The sequence below is a fragment of the Oryctolagus cuniculus genome, chromosome 17 (genome assembly GCF_051225735.1).
Source record: "Oryctolagus cuniculus isolate XC-2025 breed Fujian yellow rabbit chromosome 17, ASM5122573v1, whole genome shotgun sequence".
Lineage (NCBI taxonomy): Eukaryota > Metazoa > Chordata > Mammalia > Lagomorpha > Leporidae > Oryctolagus > Oryctolagus cuniculus.
In genome coordinates this window covers 33,885,007-33,899,368 of record NC_142883.1, presented here as the reverse complement: position 1 = coordinate 33,899,368, position 14,362 = coordinate 33,885,007, and the positions used below count along the sequence as shown (strand labels likewise).

Genomic DNA, 14,362 nt, shown 5'->3' with positions numbered 1-14,362 from the left:
ATCTGGTGTCACTTTCATTTCCTCTGTAGTCTCCTCTCATTCTTTTGCTGCCCTGCTTTATGCCTCGGGATGCTGACCCAAATACACAGCTTCTCCTGGGCTTCCTGTTGGCCAAAGGGAGGTTCTGTCAGAAGGTCAGAGGGCTAAAAGAGAGGTTGGATCATTACTTCCTTTCTCTGTCTACTTCAGGCCCTTGTAACTGGTAGAAGCAGTGTCCCTCCACAAGTGCAGCTTCTATGAGGCAGCCCATCCTTCTTCCCAGTTCCAGCTTTCAACTGAGTTCCAGTAGCTGCGCTCCTGTCCCCACCCCTCAGTCCCTTCAAGATTCAGGCTTCCCACTGCTGGTAGTCATTGGATGCCTTGCCATTGCTTGTTTTCTCCCTTAACTCTATCTGCACCTGTGTATGTAATAATTTCATGAAGGAATATGTACTTGAGCCAGTCATGGATACGATACATCGTTTCCTTCAGAACCCTGACTGGCACAGGAAATAAAGTGTGTGGCCTTTTACCTAGTATTGACTTCGCTGAGGAGATAATGGAGGGACTTTGTGACCTAGTGTGAGCAGTGTCCATTGCTATGGCAGGGAGCTATAGAATGATGGGGGCAGGAGTGCTATTAAGTGTGTTCTTAGATTCTCTGGAGGCACGTGCTGTGGTATAGCAAGTAAAGCCACACCTGCAGTGCCAGCATCCCATATAGGTGCCAGTTTGAGTCCTGGCTGTTCCACTTCTGATCCAGCTCTCTGCTGTGGCCTGGGAAAGCAGTAGAGGATGGCCCAAGTCCTTGGGTCCCTGCACCTGCGTGGGAGACCCGGAGGAAGCTTTTGCTCCTGGCTGTAGATCAGCGAAGCTCCCGCCATTGCAGCCAACTGGGGAGTGAACCATCGGATGGAAGACCTCTCTCTCTCTCTTTCTCTCTCTCTGCCTCTCCTTCTCTCTCTGTGTAAATCTTTTTTTTTTTTTAAGATATATTTTATTTTTTTGAAAGACAGAGTTACAGAGAGAGGCAGAAACAGAGAGAAAGATCTTCCATCCACTGGTTTACTCCCCAGATGGCTGCAACAGCCTGAGCTGTGCTGATCCAAAGCCAGGAGCCATGAGCTTCCTCTGGGTCTCCCATATGGGTGGAGGGGCCCAAGGACTTCCACTACTATCCCAGGCCATAGCAGAGAGCTGGATTGGAAGAGGAGCAGCCAGGACCAGAACCAGTGCCCATATGAGATGCTGGTGCTTCAAGCCAGGGCTTTAACCCGCTGTGCCACAGCGCCAGCCCCTCCGTGTAACTCTTTCAAATAAATAAATAAATAAATATTTTTAAAAATCCTCTGTAGAATAGGAAAACCACTATAGAAAACACAATCTACCCTAAACTAGAGAGAGCACTAATATGAATTCTGAATTCTGCCATCCATTGACCCAGAACATAATCGGGTTGTTTGTTTCTTCTCCCTATATTTCATCAAGATGAACTAAAACCCTGTTTTTGGAAGCGACTGGGTTGGTCCGAACCATCCAGGTAAAGAGATATCAGATGTTTGTAAGTCAGAATTTACTGTTTATGGACAGTATGAGCAGAGTTAAAACATTTACCACATCTAGATGGACATTAGTGACAAAGACTTGAATTCAGACAAGGTTGCTCAATTTTTAAAATGGTTATGTTTATAGTTCACTAAAATATAAAATGAGATTAATGCCAACTTTGATTAAATAAATGATAAAATCAAGAACAGTTTTAATATATTTGAAGTACAGAAGATGCTACTGTTGATTGCATGGTAGTTATTTGTCTTTCCATGATACCCTGCTGAACATAATCCCCTTGATTAGAAAGACCCAGATTCATTTCCCTTGGTTCAGTTGAATAGAAAGAGGATGTTGTTTGTGTCTTTAAAAAATATACATACAAACTTCCTTTTTTTTTCTTTCAAAAACATACACACAGGATAATCGTTCTGGATCAGAGTGACTTGTCCGACTGACTGGACTTGGATCGTGGGTGGATTCCTGGCCTGAGTTTGAGTGCCCTGGTTGTGAGCTCCTTTCTTCTTTCATCCGCTTCAGTTGCTATTGGGGCAGTGGTTCCGGTTCTGTAACTTACACTTTGTTCAGCTGCCATAGTAGACGTAATGGTTTGGCCCTGTTGGCAGCACATTTAACTGTTTGTTTTTAGTCAGATTTGAGAAAGGTAGTTTTGATTGTAAAAATTTTTTTCATGTGTCCAGAATGGCTTTTTGGTTTTGTTGATGTAAACTTTTGAAAGCTTTAATTTCTGTTACATAATAAAGTGCTTACTTTGAATTGCCAGTTAGATGTCAGCTGTGTAAGATTTTTTTGTGTGTCTGAGTTAATGGGAGTTGGGAGCAGAGGATTGTCACCAAAAGAGTATTCCACTTCTGTTACTAAGTTTGACATATATGGGCCGGCACTGTGGTTCACTTGGTTAATCCTCCACCTGCAGCGCTGGCATCCCATTTGAGCACCGGGTTCTAGTCCCGGTTGCTCCTCTTCCACTCTAGCTCTCTGCTGTAGCCCTGGAAGGCAGTGGAGGATGGCCCAAATGCTTGGGCCCCTGCACCCGCATGGGAGACCAGGAAGAAGCACCTGGCTCCTGGCTTCGGATTGGCACAGCACCAGCCAGGCGGCCACTTTTGGGGTGAACCAACAGAAGGAAGATCTTTCTCTCTGTCTCTCTCTCTCTCTGTCTATAGCTCAACCTGTCAAATAAGTAAATTAAAAAAGAAAAAAGTTTGGCATATAAGCAGCTACCACTACCACCTATCATACATCCAAACTGGCAACAGCTGCCTGTGATTTATAATAGAAATACTGCCTGTCCACTTGGCCAAAATTTCTGTATTCCCTTTCCAGCTTGAATTTGCTCACATAGTGAAAATATAGGTAGCATAAAAGCTTAAGATATAAATGAACTAACTGCATCTCTGTGTATTTTGCATTATACACCTCATATCATCAGTGTGTTGGAGGAATGAAATTTGTGGTAAGACCAAGATGACAAAATTTTCTCTAATCTATCTCTATCACAAGAGATAACTGGTCCCGGCGCCGTGGCTCACTAGGCTAATCCTCCGCCTTGTGGCGCCGGCACACCGGGTTCTAGTCCCGGTCGGGGCACCGGATTCTGTCCCGGTTGCCCCTCTTCCAGGCCAGCTCTCTGCTGTGGCCAGGGAGTGCAGTGGAGGATGGCCCAAGTGCTTGGGCCCTGCACCCCATGGGAGACCAGGATAAGTACCTGGCTCCTGCCATCGGATCAGTGCGGTGCACTGGCCACAGCGCGCCGGCCGCGGCAGCCATTGGAGGGTGAACCAACGGCAAAAGGAAGACCTTTCTCTCTGTCTCTCTCACTGTCCACTCTGCCTGTCAAAAAATAAAAAAATAAAATAAAAATAAAGAGATAACTGGCCAAATATATATATATATATATATTTTAAAGATTTATTTATTTATTTGAAAGTTGGAGTTACACAGAGAGAGAAGGAGAGGCAGAGAGAGAGAGAGAGAGAGAGAGAGAGGTCTTCCATCCGATGGTTCACTCCCCAATTGACCGCAACAATTGGAGCTATTCTGATCCGAAGCCAGGAGCCAGGAGCTTCCTCTCAGTCTTCCCACATGGGTGCAGGGGCCCAAGGACTTGGGCCATCTTCCACTGCTTTCCCAGGCCACAGCAGAGAGCTGAATCAAAAGTGGAGCAGCCGGGACACGAACCAGTACCCATATGGGATGCCGGTACTGCAGGCAGCACAGCTTTACCCACTCTGCCACAGCACCGGCCCCTAGATATATTTTTGTATCTAACTTGTTTTTTTTTTTAGGATTTATGTACCTTCATCTACCTCCAGTTTGGAGTCTTCACATATCAATGAAAACCTTTTCTTGGAAGTCGTATGCTGCTGTACAGTACTTGCTACCTAATGTTTTATTCTGAGTATTTCCTGCTTTATTTGTGGAAACTGAATATTTCCTGTTGTGGATGTCATATTTATACTTCTTAGCTCCCAGAAGTTTTACCCTGCACAGATAAAATGCAAAGGCACAAATCTGCCTGACCGTTTCAAACCAAGTGAACAATTACTTGCTATTGTAACAAGTAGAAAACAGTATGTGAAAGAAACCTTGAGGGATACAGAGATTGACAATGCAGTCCTTTTCTCAAAAAACAAAAAAACAAAAAACACCTTATTCTGGGATAGACACTTGGCCCAGCAGTTAAGGTACTTGTTAGCATACCTTTGTGCTGCACTGAGTACCTGTGTTCAGTCCCTGACCCTTTGGCTCCTGACTCTAGCTTCCTGCTAGTGTAGATCCTAGCCATGATGGCTGAAATAGTTGCATTCCTCCCATCTGTGTGGAAGACCTGGATTTAGTTCCTGACTCCCAGTTTTGTGGCTTCCTCTTGCCTCCCCCGGCTGTTGTGAGTGTTTGAGAAATAAACTAGTGGGCAGGAACCATCTCTATCTGTCTCTCTTCTCAAATAAAAAAAAATTAATTTGTGAAACAAAACCAACATACATAAAAATGTAGTATTATCATAATAAGTGGTAAATTAGTATGGCATTAATATTCATAAGATCTACAGGTTGAACACATATAATCAATCAATGGAGTAGACTTCTGACTGTAAGATTGGCCAATATTAACAGTTATATTGGTAGATACTACTTATTGGTTATAGAGTAATTATTAGGGAACAGATACTATATACACATACAGTAATCTTTTTTCTTGTCCTGCTGCTCTTTCAGTATGTGTCTTCTCCCACTCTCATCAGCTGTTTTAAACTTTCATCCCTCGCTTCCCATCAGCCCTCAACAGAGACATCACCTCCAACTCTAAGAGAAAATAGAAACCATCAGATGGGAATTAGTTTAGCTTTTCACCATCAAATCACCTCACATGATCACATCTATTTCTGTAGAATAGAGCAACAGTTATAGGTGGAGCATTCTAACCTGAACTGGCCTTGGGCCTCTTCTCATCTGTTCTTTTTACTCTGCTTCCTGTTAAACTGAAGAGGATGCCCCACTTCCTTTTTAGGCCATTCCCATTTCCTGTCTGCTCAGGATTAGCCTCCTCAAGTTAACATCTTTTTCTTTTTTTTCCAGTAGCTTCTGTCCCTTTATTATTACTTTTTTTGGTCATAATTAACACACTTGTATTTTCCTATCTTTAAAAACAATTCCCTGGGGGGCCTGTGCCATGGTGCAGTAGGTTAACCCTCCACCTGCAGTGCCAGCATCCCATATGGGCTCCAGTTCTAGTCCTGACTGCTTCACTGCCAATCCAGCTCTCTGCTATGGCCTGGGAAAGCAATACAAGATGGCCCAAGTCCTTGGACCCCTGCACCCATGTGAGAGATTGGGAAGAAGTGCCTGGCTCCTGGCTTCGGATTGGTGCAGCTCTAGCTGATGCAGCCATTTGAGGAATGAACCAACGGAAGGAGGACTTTTCTGTCTCTCGCTCTTACTATAACTCTACCTCTCAAATAAAATAAATAAAATCTTTAAAAAAATTTCCTGGATCTCACTTCTATTTCCAGCAATTACTCCACGGCTCTTCTCTCACTGCAGTTAGATTTCTTGAAAGAGTTTATACCTACTATCTTCAGCAACTCACCTCCCTCTCAACCCACTAGAACCTGAACTCTACTCCTTCCGTTATTCAGCAGTCACTAAGATCACTAATGCCTTCCATGTTCCTAAATTGCATAGACACTCTGACCTCAATGACATGTGTTCTTTCAGCAGAAGCCCTTGGCTTCCTTGATGTTGTACTCTGGTTTTTCATTCTATCTCTGATTACTCCACCTCAGCCTCCTTGAGAGACTCTGCCTCGATTTTTTCTCACTCAGTTTTCCTTTTAAGAGACTATATTTACTCCCTTGGCTTTAGTTAGCATCTGTATACTGATTGCTGTTATGAGTCTAGGCCAGACATCTCCATCTACCCCCTGCTTTTTTTTTAAAGATTATTTATTTATTTGAAAGGCAGAGTTACAGAGAGACAGAGGCAGAGAGAGAGGTCTTTCATCCGCTGCTTCACTCCCCAGATAGCTGCAATGGCTGGAGCTGTGCTGATCCAAAACCAGGAGCTTCCTCTGGGTCTCCCACGTGGATGCAGGGGCCCAAGGACTTGGACCATCTTCTGCTGCTTTCCCAGGCCATAGCAGAGAGCTGGATCAGAAGTGGAGCAGCCAGGACTCAAACCAGCGCCCATATGGGATTCCAGCACTGCAGGCGGCAGCTTTACCCACTACAGCACAGCGCTGGCCCCCTCCATCTACCCTTATGTTCGAGGTCTCCACTTGGATTTCTTTCAGTTAACTTACTGACATACCCAGTACTGAACTCATAGTCTTGACCTCCTCTACCTCCAGTCAGAGGTGATATTGTCCAGTCAGTCATCAGACTAGAAATCCAGGAATCATCCTTGACTCTCATTCCTCTGCCCTTTACTTCAAAAATTCAATCATTGAAACTTATTTGTATCAGCCTCCAGAATATATGTTACTTAGACCAAGTCTCTCTCTTTCTATTTCCACTATCCTCTTGCCTGGACCATTGCAGCAGCTTCCTCAAGTAGCTGCTTCTATCCATTCCCACACTTAAGAAATCACTTTTTGAGTGGCTCCCATATGTCAAGCACTACAAGGAAAACTGACTGTCAAAGCTTCTAATCAAAAGTTGGATAAAACATTTTTTTAAGATTTCTTTGGTCCTCTTGCTTTCCTTTTTCCTTTACAGTGATTTTTTTTTTTTTTTTTTTTTTGACAGGCAGAGTGGACAGTGACAGAGACAGACAGAGAGAAAGGTCTTCCTTTGCCGTTGGTTCACCCTCCAATGGCCGCCACGGCCGGTGCGCTGCAACCAGCGCACTGTGCTGATCCGAAGGCAGGAGCCAGGTGCTTCTCCTGGTCTCCCATGGGGTGCAGGGCCCAAGCACTTGGGCCATCCTCCACTGCACTCGCGGGCCATAGCAGAGAGCTGGCCTGGAAGAGGGGCAACCGGAACAGAATCCGGCGCCCCGACTGGGACTAGAACCCGGTGTGCCAGCGCCGCTAGGCGGAGGATTAGCCTATTGAGCCGTGGCGCCAGCCCTACAGTGATCTTTTAAACATACAAAAATAATTACTTCATTCCCATGTTCATATCTTTGCCCACTATACTGAGAAGCACTGGACTTCTTTCATTTCTTCAAATACATCATGACACATACTGTTCTCTTTACCCAGAACGACTCTTCCCCTATATGTAGCTACCTCATTGTTCATTCCTCAGCACTTCACTGCCTCAGGGAGTGTTTTGAAGTCCCTGCACCTAGACTAGGTTAGAACCCTCTGTAAAATTCTTCTTTAGTACCACGCCCACCCTCTTCCCGTATCCAACACATAGACCATACTTTTATTTCCTTGTGTGTAGCACATTTACAAACCAGTAGAATGCTCTACCCGCTATTGCTCGCATACAGCTGCAAGCTCCACAAGGCCAGCGATCATGCCTGATTTGTACTTAAGTATCCCTAGCTCCTGGCACAGAACCTGAACCGGCAAAAATATTAGGTGCTCAACAAACATTTGCTGTGTGTGTGCATGTGTGTGTGTTTTAATGTATTTGTTTATTTGAGAGACACAGATAGAAAGAACCCACATACACTGGTTCACTCCCCAAACGCCTGCAATAGCTGGGGATGTGCCGGGAGCCAGGAATTCAATCTAAGTCTCCCATGTCAGTAGCAGGAACCCAACTGCGCAAGCCATCCCTGCTGCCTCCCAGGGTCTGGATTGGCAGGAAGCAGGATTCATGGGCTGGAGCCAGGAACTGAACCTCCAACTACTGTGATACGGGATGTAGGAAACAACTGCTAGGCTAAATGCCTGCTCCCCTGAGTGATTATTTTAAACACAACAAAAGAAGTTGTGTATTTTATCTCTATTTACAAAAGAGGAGACTTCCCAAAGAGAGTCTGTGAGATTCCCAAGATTATACCGGAGCAAACATTTATATACTTGCAGTAAGACGCAGTAGCCTTCCCCGAGATTATAGCTCGAGGAATGCCCTGAGCAAAGTTGTAGAATTAGGAAAGTGTACCAACAGCTAACTTTAGGTTAAAAATAGAATCCCGGGGCCGGCGCTGTGGTGTAGTGGGTTAAAGCCCTGGCCTGAAGCGCCAGCATCCCATATGGGTGCCAGTTCTAATCCCGGCTGCTCCTCTTTCGATCTAGCTCTCTGATATGGCCTGGGAAAGCAGTAGAGGATGACCCACATCCTTGGGCCCCTGCACCCACATGGGAGACCAGAAGCAGCTGCTGGCTCCTGGCTTTGGACTGGCGCGGCTCCGGCTGTTGCAGCCATCTGGGGAATGAACCAGCGGATGGAAAACCTCTCTCTCTGTCTCTACCTCTCTCTGTAACTCTGTCTTTCAAATAAATAAAATAAATCTTTAAAAAACATTGTGGAATCCCATCCCCATTCCATTGTCTCCTGTTGGGTTTCATACTGAATTTCTGGAACATACTGCGTCTTTCACTTTTTCTCATGATGGGAAAGAGACAATGTAGTGAGTTCCAGATGCACAGCAGATGATTAATAAATAATGACTCACTATTCAGTGAAATTGCTGGAGCACCTGTGGAAATTTAAGTTATTAAAAATTTGCAGAAGGGGCTGGCGCTGTGGAATAGTTGGTAAAAGCTGCTGCCTGCAGTGCTGGTATCCCATATGGTCACTTGTTTGAGTCCCAGCTGCTCCATTTCCGATCCAGCTCTGCTATGACCTGGGAAAACAGTAGAAGATGGCCCAAGTGCTTGGGCCCCTGCACCCACGTGGGAGACCTGGAACAGGCTCCTGGCTCCTGGCTTCAGATCAGCACAGCTCTGGCCATTGTGGCCATCTGGGAGTGAACCATCGTATGGAAGACCTTTCTCTCTGCCTCTCCTCTCTCTGTGTAACTCTTTCAAGTAAATAAATACATCTTTAAAATTTTTTTTGCAGATTAGGGTTGCAGTTGCTTTCCCCCAAATACACTGCTTTTGGCCCCTTTCTGAATGCTAATAGTAACATTGTGTTGATGTTACAGAAATGGTTAATAGTGAGGTGCCCCCTGGGGGCTGGCACTGTGGTATAGTGGGTAAAGCTGCCACCTGCAGTGCCGGCATTCCATATGGGCGCCATTTTGAGTCCTGGCTGCTCCACTTCTGATCCAGCTCTTTGCTGTGGCCTGGGAAAGCATTAGAAGATGGCCCAAGTCCCTAGGCTCCTGCACCCGCATGGGAGACCCAGAAGAAGCTCCTGGTTCCTGGCTTCGGATCGGCGCAGCTCCGGCTATTGCGGCCAATTGGGGAGTGAACCAGCGAATGGAAGACCTCTCTCTATCTCTTTCTCTGCCTTTCCTTCTCTCTGTATGTAACTCTAACTTTCAAATAAATAAATAAATCTTAAAAAAATAGTGACATGCCCCAAAAAACTTGAAAATAGATTTGTCCTCTGGAAGCTAAATAAGTAAAATCCACTCTCTATTTGAATATTATTAGTTGTGTAGTTGATATGGCTAGGATGAGGTTTGTATCCCAAGTGTTTATGGACTAGAGGCTTGGCCCCCAATGTAACAGTATTGAGAGGTGATAGGACCCTTAAGAGGTGAGACCCAGTGGGAGACCATTAGATTACTAGGAGCATCATCCTTGGAAAGGATTAATGCCCATCTCTTGGGAGTGAGTTGTAGAACTGGAATTGTTGCCACTAGGATGGGTTGTTACAATTCAGCTTTTGAGGCAAATCCTGCCTGTGTGATCTCTCAAATCTGTCCCCCTCTTTCCTCTCCCTTTCATGGGCTCCCACCATCTGATGCTGTCCATTATGAGGGCCTTGCCAGAAGCCAATGCCAGTCGTACTCTTGGTCCTCCGAAACTGTGAGTTAAATAAGCCCTTTATTTTTTAAAAAGTAAAGTATTCGTTCTCAGGTTTTGTTTTGTAGCATCACTGAACAGGTTAAGACAATGGTGGAGAAAAATTAAAGGGCTTTCTTTAAGTGCATGACTGAAAAAAGTAAGAGAGAATCGTCCCATCAGATAGTAAGGTACAGTGTAAAGCTGCAATAATTGGGCTGGCTATTTAGCACAGCAGTTAAGATGCTGGTCAAGTTGCCCTTGTCCTATATTGCAGCACCTGGGTTCTAGTCTCAGCTCTGCTTCCCATTCCAGCTTCCTGCTGATGTGCACCCTGGAGACTGCAGATGAGGGCTCAAACACCTGGGTCCCTGCCACCTGCTTAGGAGACCTGGATTGAGCACCAGGCTCCAGCCTTCAGCTGGGCCCAGCCCTGACTGTTGTGGGCATTTGAGAAATGAGCCAGCAGATAGTAGTTTTCTGTCTCTGTCTCTCTGCATTTCAAATGTATACAAAATAAATAAACATCTTAAAGGCTGCAATTATTGACAAGGTATGACATTGATATAGAAATGGAAAGATATATAGAATATAATAGACTAAAAAAATCACCTTGAAGTGTAAAGGTTGGGAATTTAGCATATGAGATGATGTGTGTCAAACCAGATTCTTTTTTTTTTTTTTTTTTTTTTTGACAGGCAGAGTGGACAGTGAGAGAGAGAGACAGAGAGAAAGGTCTTCCTTTTGCCGTTGGTTCACCCTCCAATGGCCACCGCGGCCGGCGTACCGCACTAATCCGAAGGTAGGAGCCAGGTGCTTTTCCTGGTCTCCCATGGGGTGCAGGGCCCAAGGACTTGGGCCATCCTCCACTGCACTCCCGGGCCACAGCAGAGAGCTGGCCTGGAAGAGGGGCAACCGGGACAGAATCCGGCGCCCCGACCGGGACTAGAACCTGGTGTGCCGGCGCCGCTAGGTGGAGGATTAGCCTAGTGAGCCGCGGCGCCGGCCTCAAACCAGATTCTTTAATAGATGATACTGGGATAACTTACTAGTTGTTTGGAAAGATATAAAAACTGGGTCCTTGTACCAAAAAATAAATATCTGTTTAATCAAGTATTTAAATGTAAAAACAGATATAAAAATTAAGAAAATATAGGTGACTATTTTATAGTCTTGGAGTGAAGAAAGCTTTTTTTTTAAGGTTTTATTTATTTACTTGAAATGCAGAGTTACAGAGAGAGGACAAAAGGGAGGAAGAGAGAGAGAGATCTTCCGTCTGCTGGTTCACGCTCCAAATAGCAACAATAGCCAGGACTGGGCCAGGCTGAACTCAGGAGCCTGGAGCTTCATCCCACATGAATGCAGGGGCCCAAGCACTTGGGCTGTCTACTGCTGCTTTCTCAGGTGCATGAGCAAGGAGCTGGATTGGAAGTGGAGCAGCTGGGGCTCAAACCAGCACCTGTATGGGATGGTGGCATCACAGGTAGCAGCTTAACCAGCTGTGCCACAATTCTAGCCCCTGAAGAAAGCTTTTCTAAGCCATGGTCTCAGGGTGAGAAGAGATATCGATTTTAGTACATAAAAATGTAAAATTTGTTTACTACCAATATTTCCTGAACAAGGATAAAGCCAACAAACATGGTGAGAATAATTGCAATATACTAATACACAAAAAGATTGTATTCCTAATATTCAAAGATCTGTAGAAAAGATAAACAACCTAATAGAAAAATAGGTAAAGAATTCACAACAAAAGCAATACATATGGACAATTAGCATATTAAAAGATGTCCAGTTTCATTAGTAAAAGAAATGCAAAGTAAAACAGGATATTGAGGAAAAATACTGGTAATATCTCCAGTGAGTGAGAGTGTGGAGAAACAGACATCATTCGCTGTGTTGGGGAACAAATTGGTATTACTTATCTGAAGGAATATTTGTCATTATGTATTTTATATTTTTAAATTTTTAAAAAGCATTTATTTGCTTACTTGAAAGGCAGAGTGATGGGGGAGGGGGGGTGAGAGAGAGAGAGATCTTCCATCTGCTGGTTCCCTCCCCAAATGGCTGCAGTGGCCGGATGTGGGTCTGGTAGAAACCAGGAGCCTAGAACTCCATCTGGTTCTCCCACATGGGTGACAGGGACGCAAGTACTTGGCCCATCGTAGGCTGCCTTCCCAGCAGTGTTAGCAGGGAGCTGGATAGGAAGCAGAGCAGCCTGGACTAGAACTGGTTCTGTGATGTGGGATGCCAGCATTGCAAGTGGCAGCTTCAACCCTTTGCACCACAATACTGCTTGTAGTGTGTATTTTAAATATGAAAATTTTTTGAACTTGAAGTTCCTTTTAAACCATTATTTTAGAAATTTTATCATACATGTGAGTCACTTGGAGATCCTGTTAAAATAGAATCTGAATGAGTAGGGTTGAGGGGAACCCCAAGCTTCTGCATGTATTTTTTAAAAATATTTATTTACTTATTTGAAAGGCAGAGTTACAGAGAGGCAGAGAGAGAGAGAGAGAGAGAGAGAGAGAGAGAGAGAGAGTGAGTCTTCCACCCACTGGTTCACTCCCCAAATGCCCACAATGGCCAGAGCTGGGACGATCCAGAGCCAGGAGCCAGAAGCCTCTTTCAAAGGTCTTCCACCTCTTTCATGTCTTCCCCTTCCAGTCCTTCTGAAGGACTTGAGCCATCCCCTACTGCTTTCCCAGGCCATAGCAGAGCTGCATGGGAAGTAAAGCAGCTGGGACTTGAACCAGTGCCCATATGGGACGCTGGCACTGCAGGTGGTGGCTTTACCCGTTATACCATGGCACCAGCCTCTTCTGCATGTATTAAGCTCCCAGGTGGTGCTGATGCTGCTGTCTCCTGTACAATTTTTTTAATAGAGAGGAATTTGTTTCTTTTTTTTTTTTAAGATTTATTTAATTACTTGAAAGAGTTACAGAGAAGGAGAGAGAGATCTTTCTTCTAGCGGTTCACTCCCCAGATGGCCACGTGGCTGGGAATAAGTCAGGCCAAAGCCAGGAGCTTCTTCCAGGTCTACCCACATTTAGGCCATTCTCCCCTGCCTTTCCCAGGCCATTAGCAGGAAGCTGGATCAGAAGTGGAGCAGCCGGGATACATACTGGCATCCATATGGGATCCCAGCATCGCAGGCTGTGGCTTTATCTACTACCACAATGTGAGCCTGAGACGTCTTTTTTCCGAAGCAGTGGTCCTTAACCCTGGGTGTGCATTAAAACCACCAGAGGAGTTTTTAATCAAAAACTGATGCACAGACTTCATCCCTCAATTACTTGATTGAGTTCATTTTAAAAGCCTGGACTCCTTTCTCTCTGTCTCTCTCTCTCACTGTCCACTCTGCCTGTCAAAAAAAAAAAAGAAAGAAAGAAAGAAAGAAAAAAGAAAAGCCTGGGCTTTTAAAAGCTCTCCAGGTAAATCTACAGTTGGGGGTGGGGGATGTTTGTCACAGCAGCCAAGTTGCTACTTGGGGCCCCTGCATCCCATATTGGGCTGCCTGGATTCAAGTTCCAGCTCCTTTTCCAGTTCCAGCTTTCTGCTAATGGGGACCCTGGGAGACAACAGAAGTTGGCTCAAGTAGTTGGGTCCCTGCTACCCACGGGAGACCCAGAAGGAGTTCCTGGCTTCTGCTTGGCCTAACCTCAGCTGTTGTGGGCATTTGTGGGGTGAACCAGAAGATAGAAGATTTCTATCTGTCTGTCTCTTGTCTCTCTGCCTTTCCAAAAAAAATTATTTAAACAAAATTTCAAGTGCAGCTGTGATTGAGAACTATTTTGTCAAGGAGAAAATTGGATTGTATACAAAAAGCATGTATTTACATAAAGATGCTTATTGCAACATTATTTAAAATATTGAAGAATCGGAAACAACTCAAATGTTCAACAATGAAGGATTGGCTTTAAAAAACTGTGGAGGGGCCAGCGTTTTGGCATGGCAGGTTAGCTCTTGCCTATGATGCTGGCATCCCATATGAGCACCATTTCAAGACCCAGCTGTTCCACTGTTGATCCAGCTCCCTGCTCATGTGCCTGGGAAACCAGTGGAAGATGGCCCAAGTGCTTGGGCCCCTGCATTCATGTGGGAGACCCAAAAGAAGCTCCTGGCTCCTGGTTTTGGCCTGGCACAGCCCCAGCCATTTGCAGCAATTTGGAGAGTAAACTAGTGGAGGGAAGGTCTGTCTCTGTATTTCTTCCTCTTTCTATAACTCTGCCTTTCAAATAAATAACACATGAATCTTTAAAAAATAAAATAAAAATTAATTATGGAATGGACATAAGTGGATTAATTAGAAATTATATTAAAGAATAGGTTTATTGGCCGGCGCCGCGGCTCACTAGGCTAATCCTCCGCCTTGCGGCGCCGGTACACCAGGTTCTAGTCCCAGTTTGGGCGCCGGATTCTGTCCCGGTTGCCCCTCTTCCAGGCCAGCTCTCTG

The 14,362-nt window shown here is 45.0% G+C and overlaps 1 protein-coding gene across 37 annotated transcripts in view; it reads left to right on the top strand.

The window, feature by feature from the left end:
* Window positions 1-2,310, top strand: part of TEX14 (testis expressed 14, intercellular bridge forming factor) — a 140,088-nt gene extending 137,778 nt beyond the window's left edge. For 36 of the 37 annotated variants that reach the window (XM_089317254.1, XM_051824767.3, XM_070060968.2 and 33 more), the window contains 2 exons: window positions 1,468-1,519; window positions 1,949-2,310. In XM_089317254.1, the coding sequence (XP_089173380.1) occupies window positions 1,468-1,471 (4 nt within the window). In that variant the 3' untranslated portion in view covers window positions 1,472-1,519; window positions 1,949-2,310. The remainder of the gene's footprint in view (window positions 1-1,467; window positions 1,520-1,948) is intronic. The other variant, XM_089317263.1, reaches the window with a different exon arrangement.
* The last annotated feature ends 12,052 nt before the right edge of the window (window positions 2,311-14,362 follow it).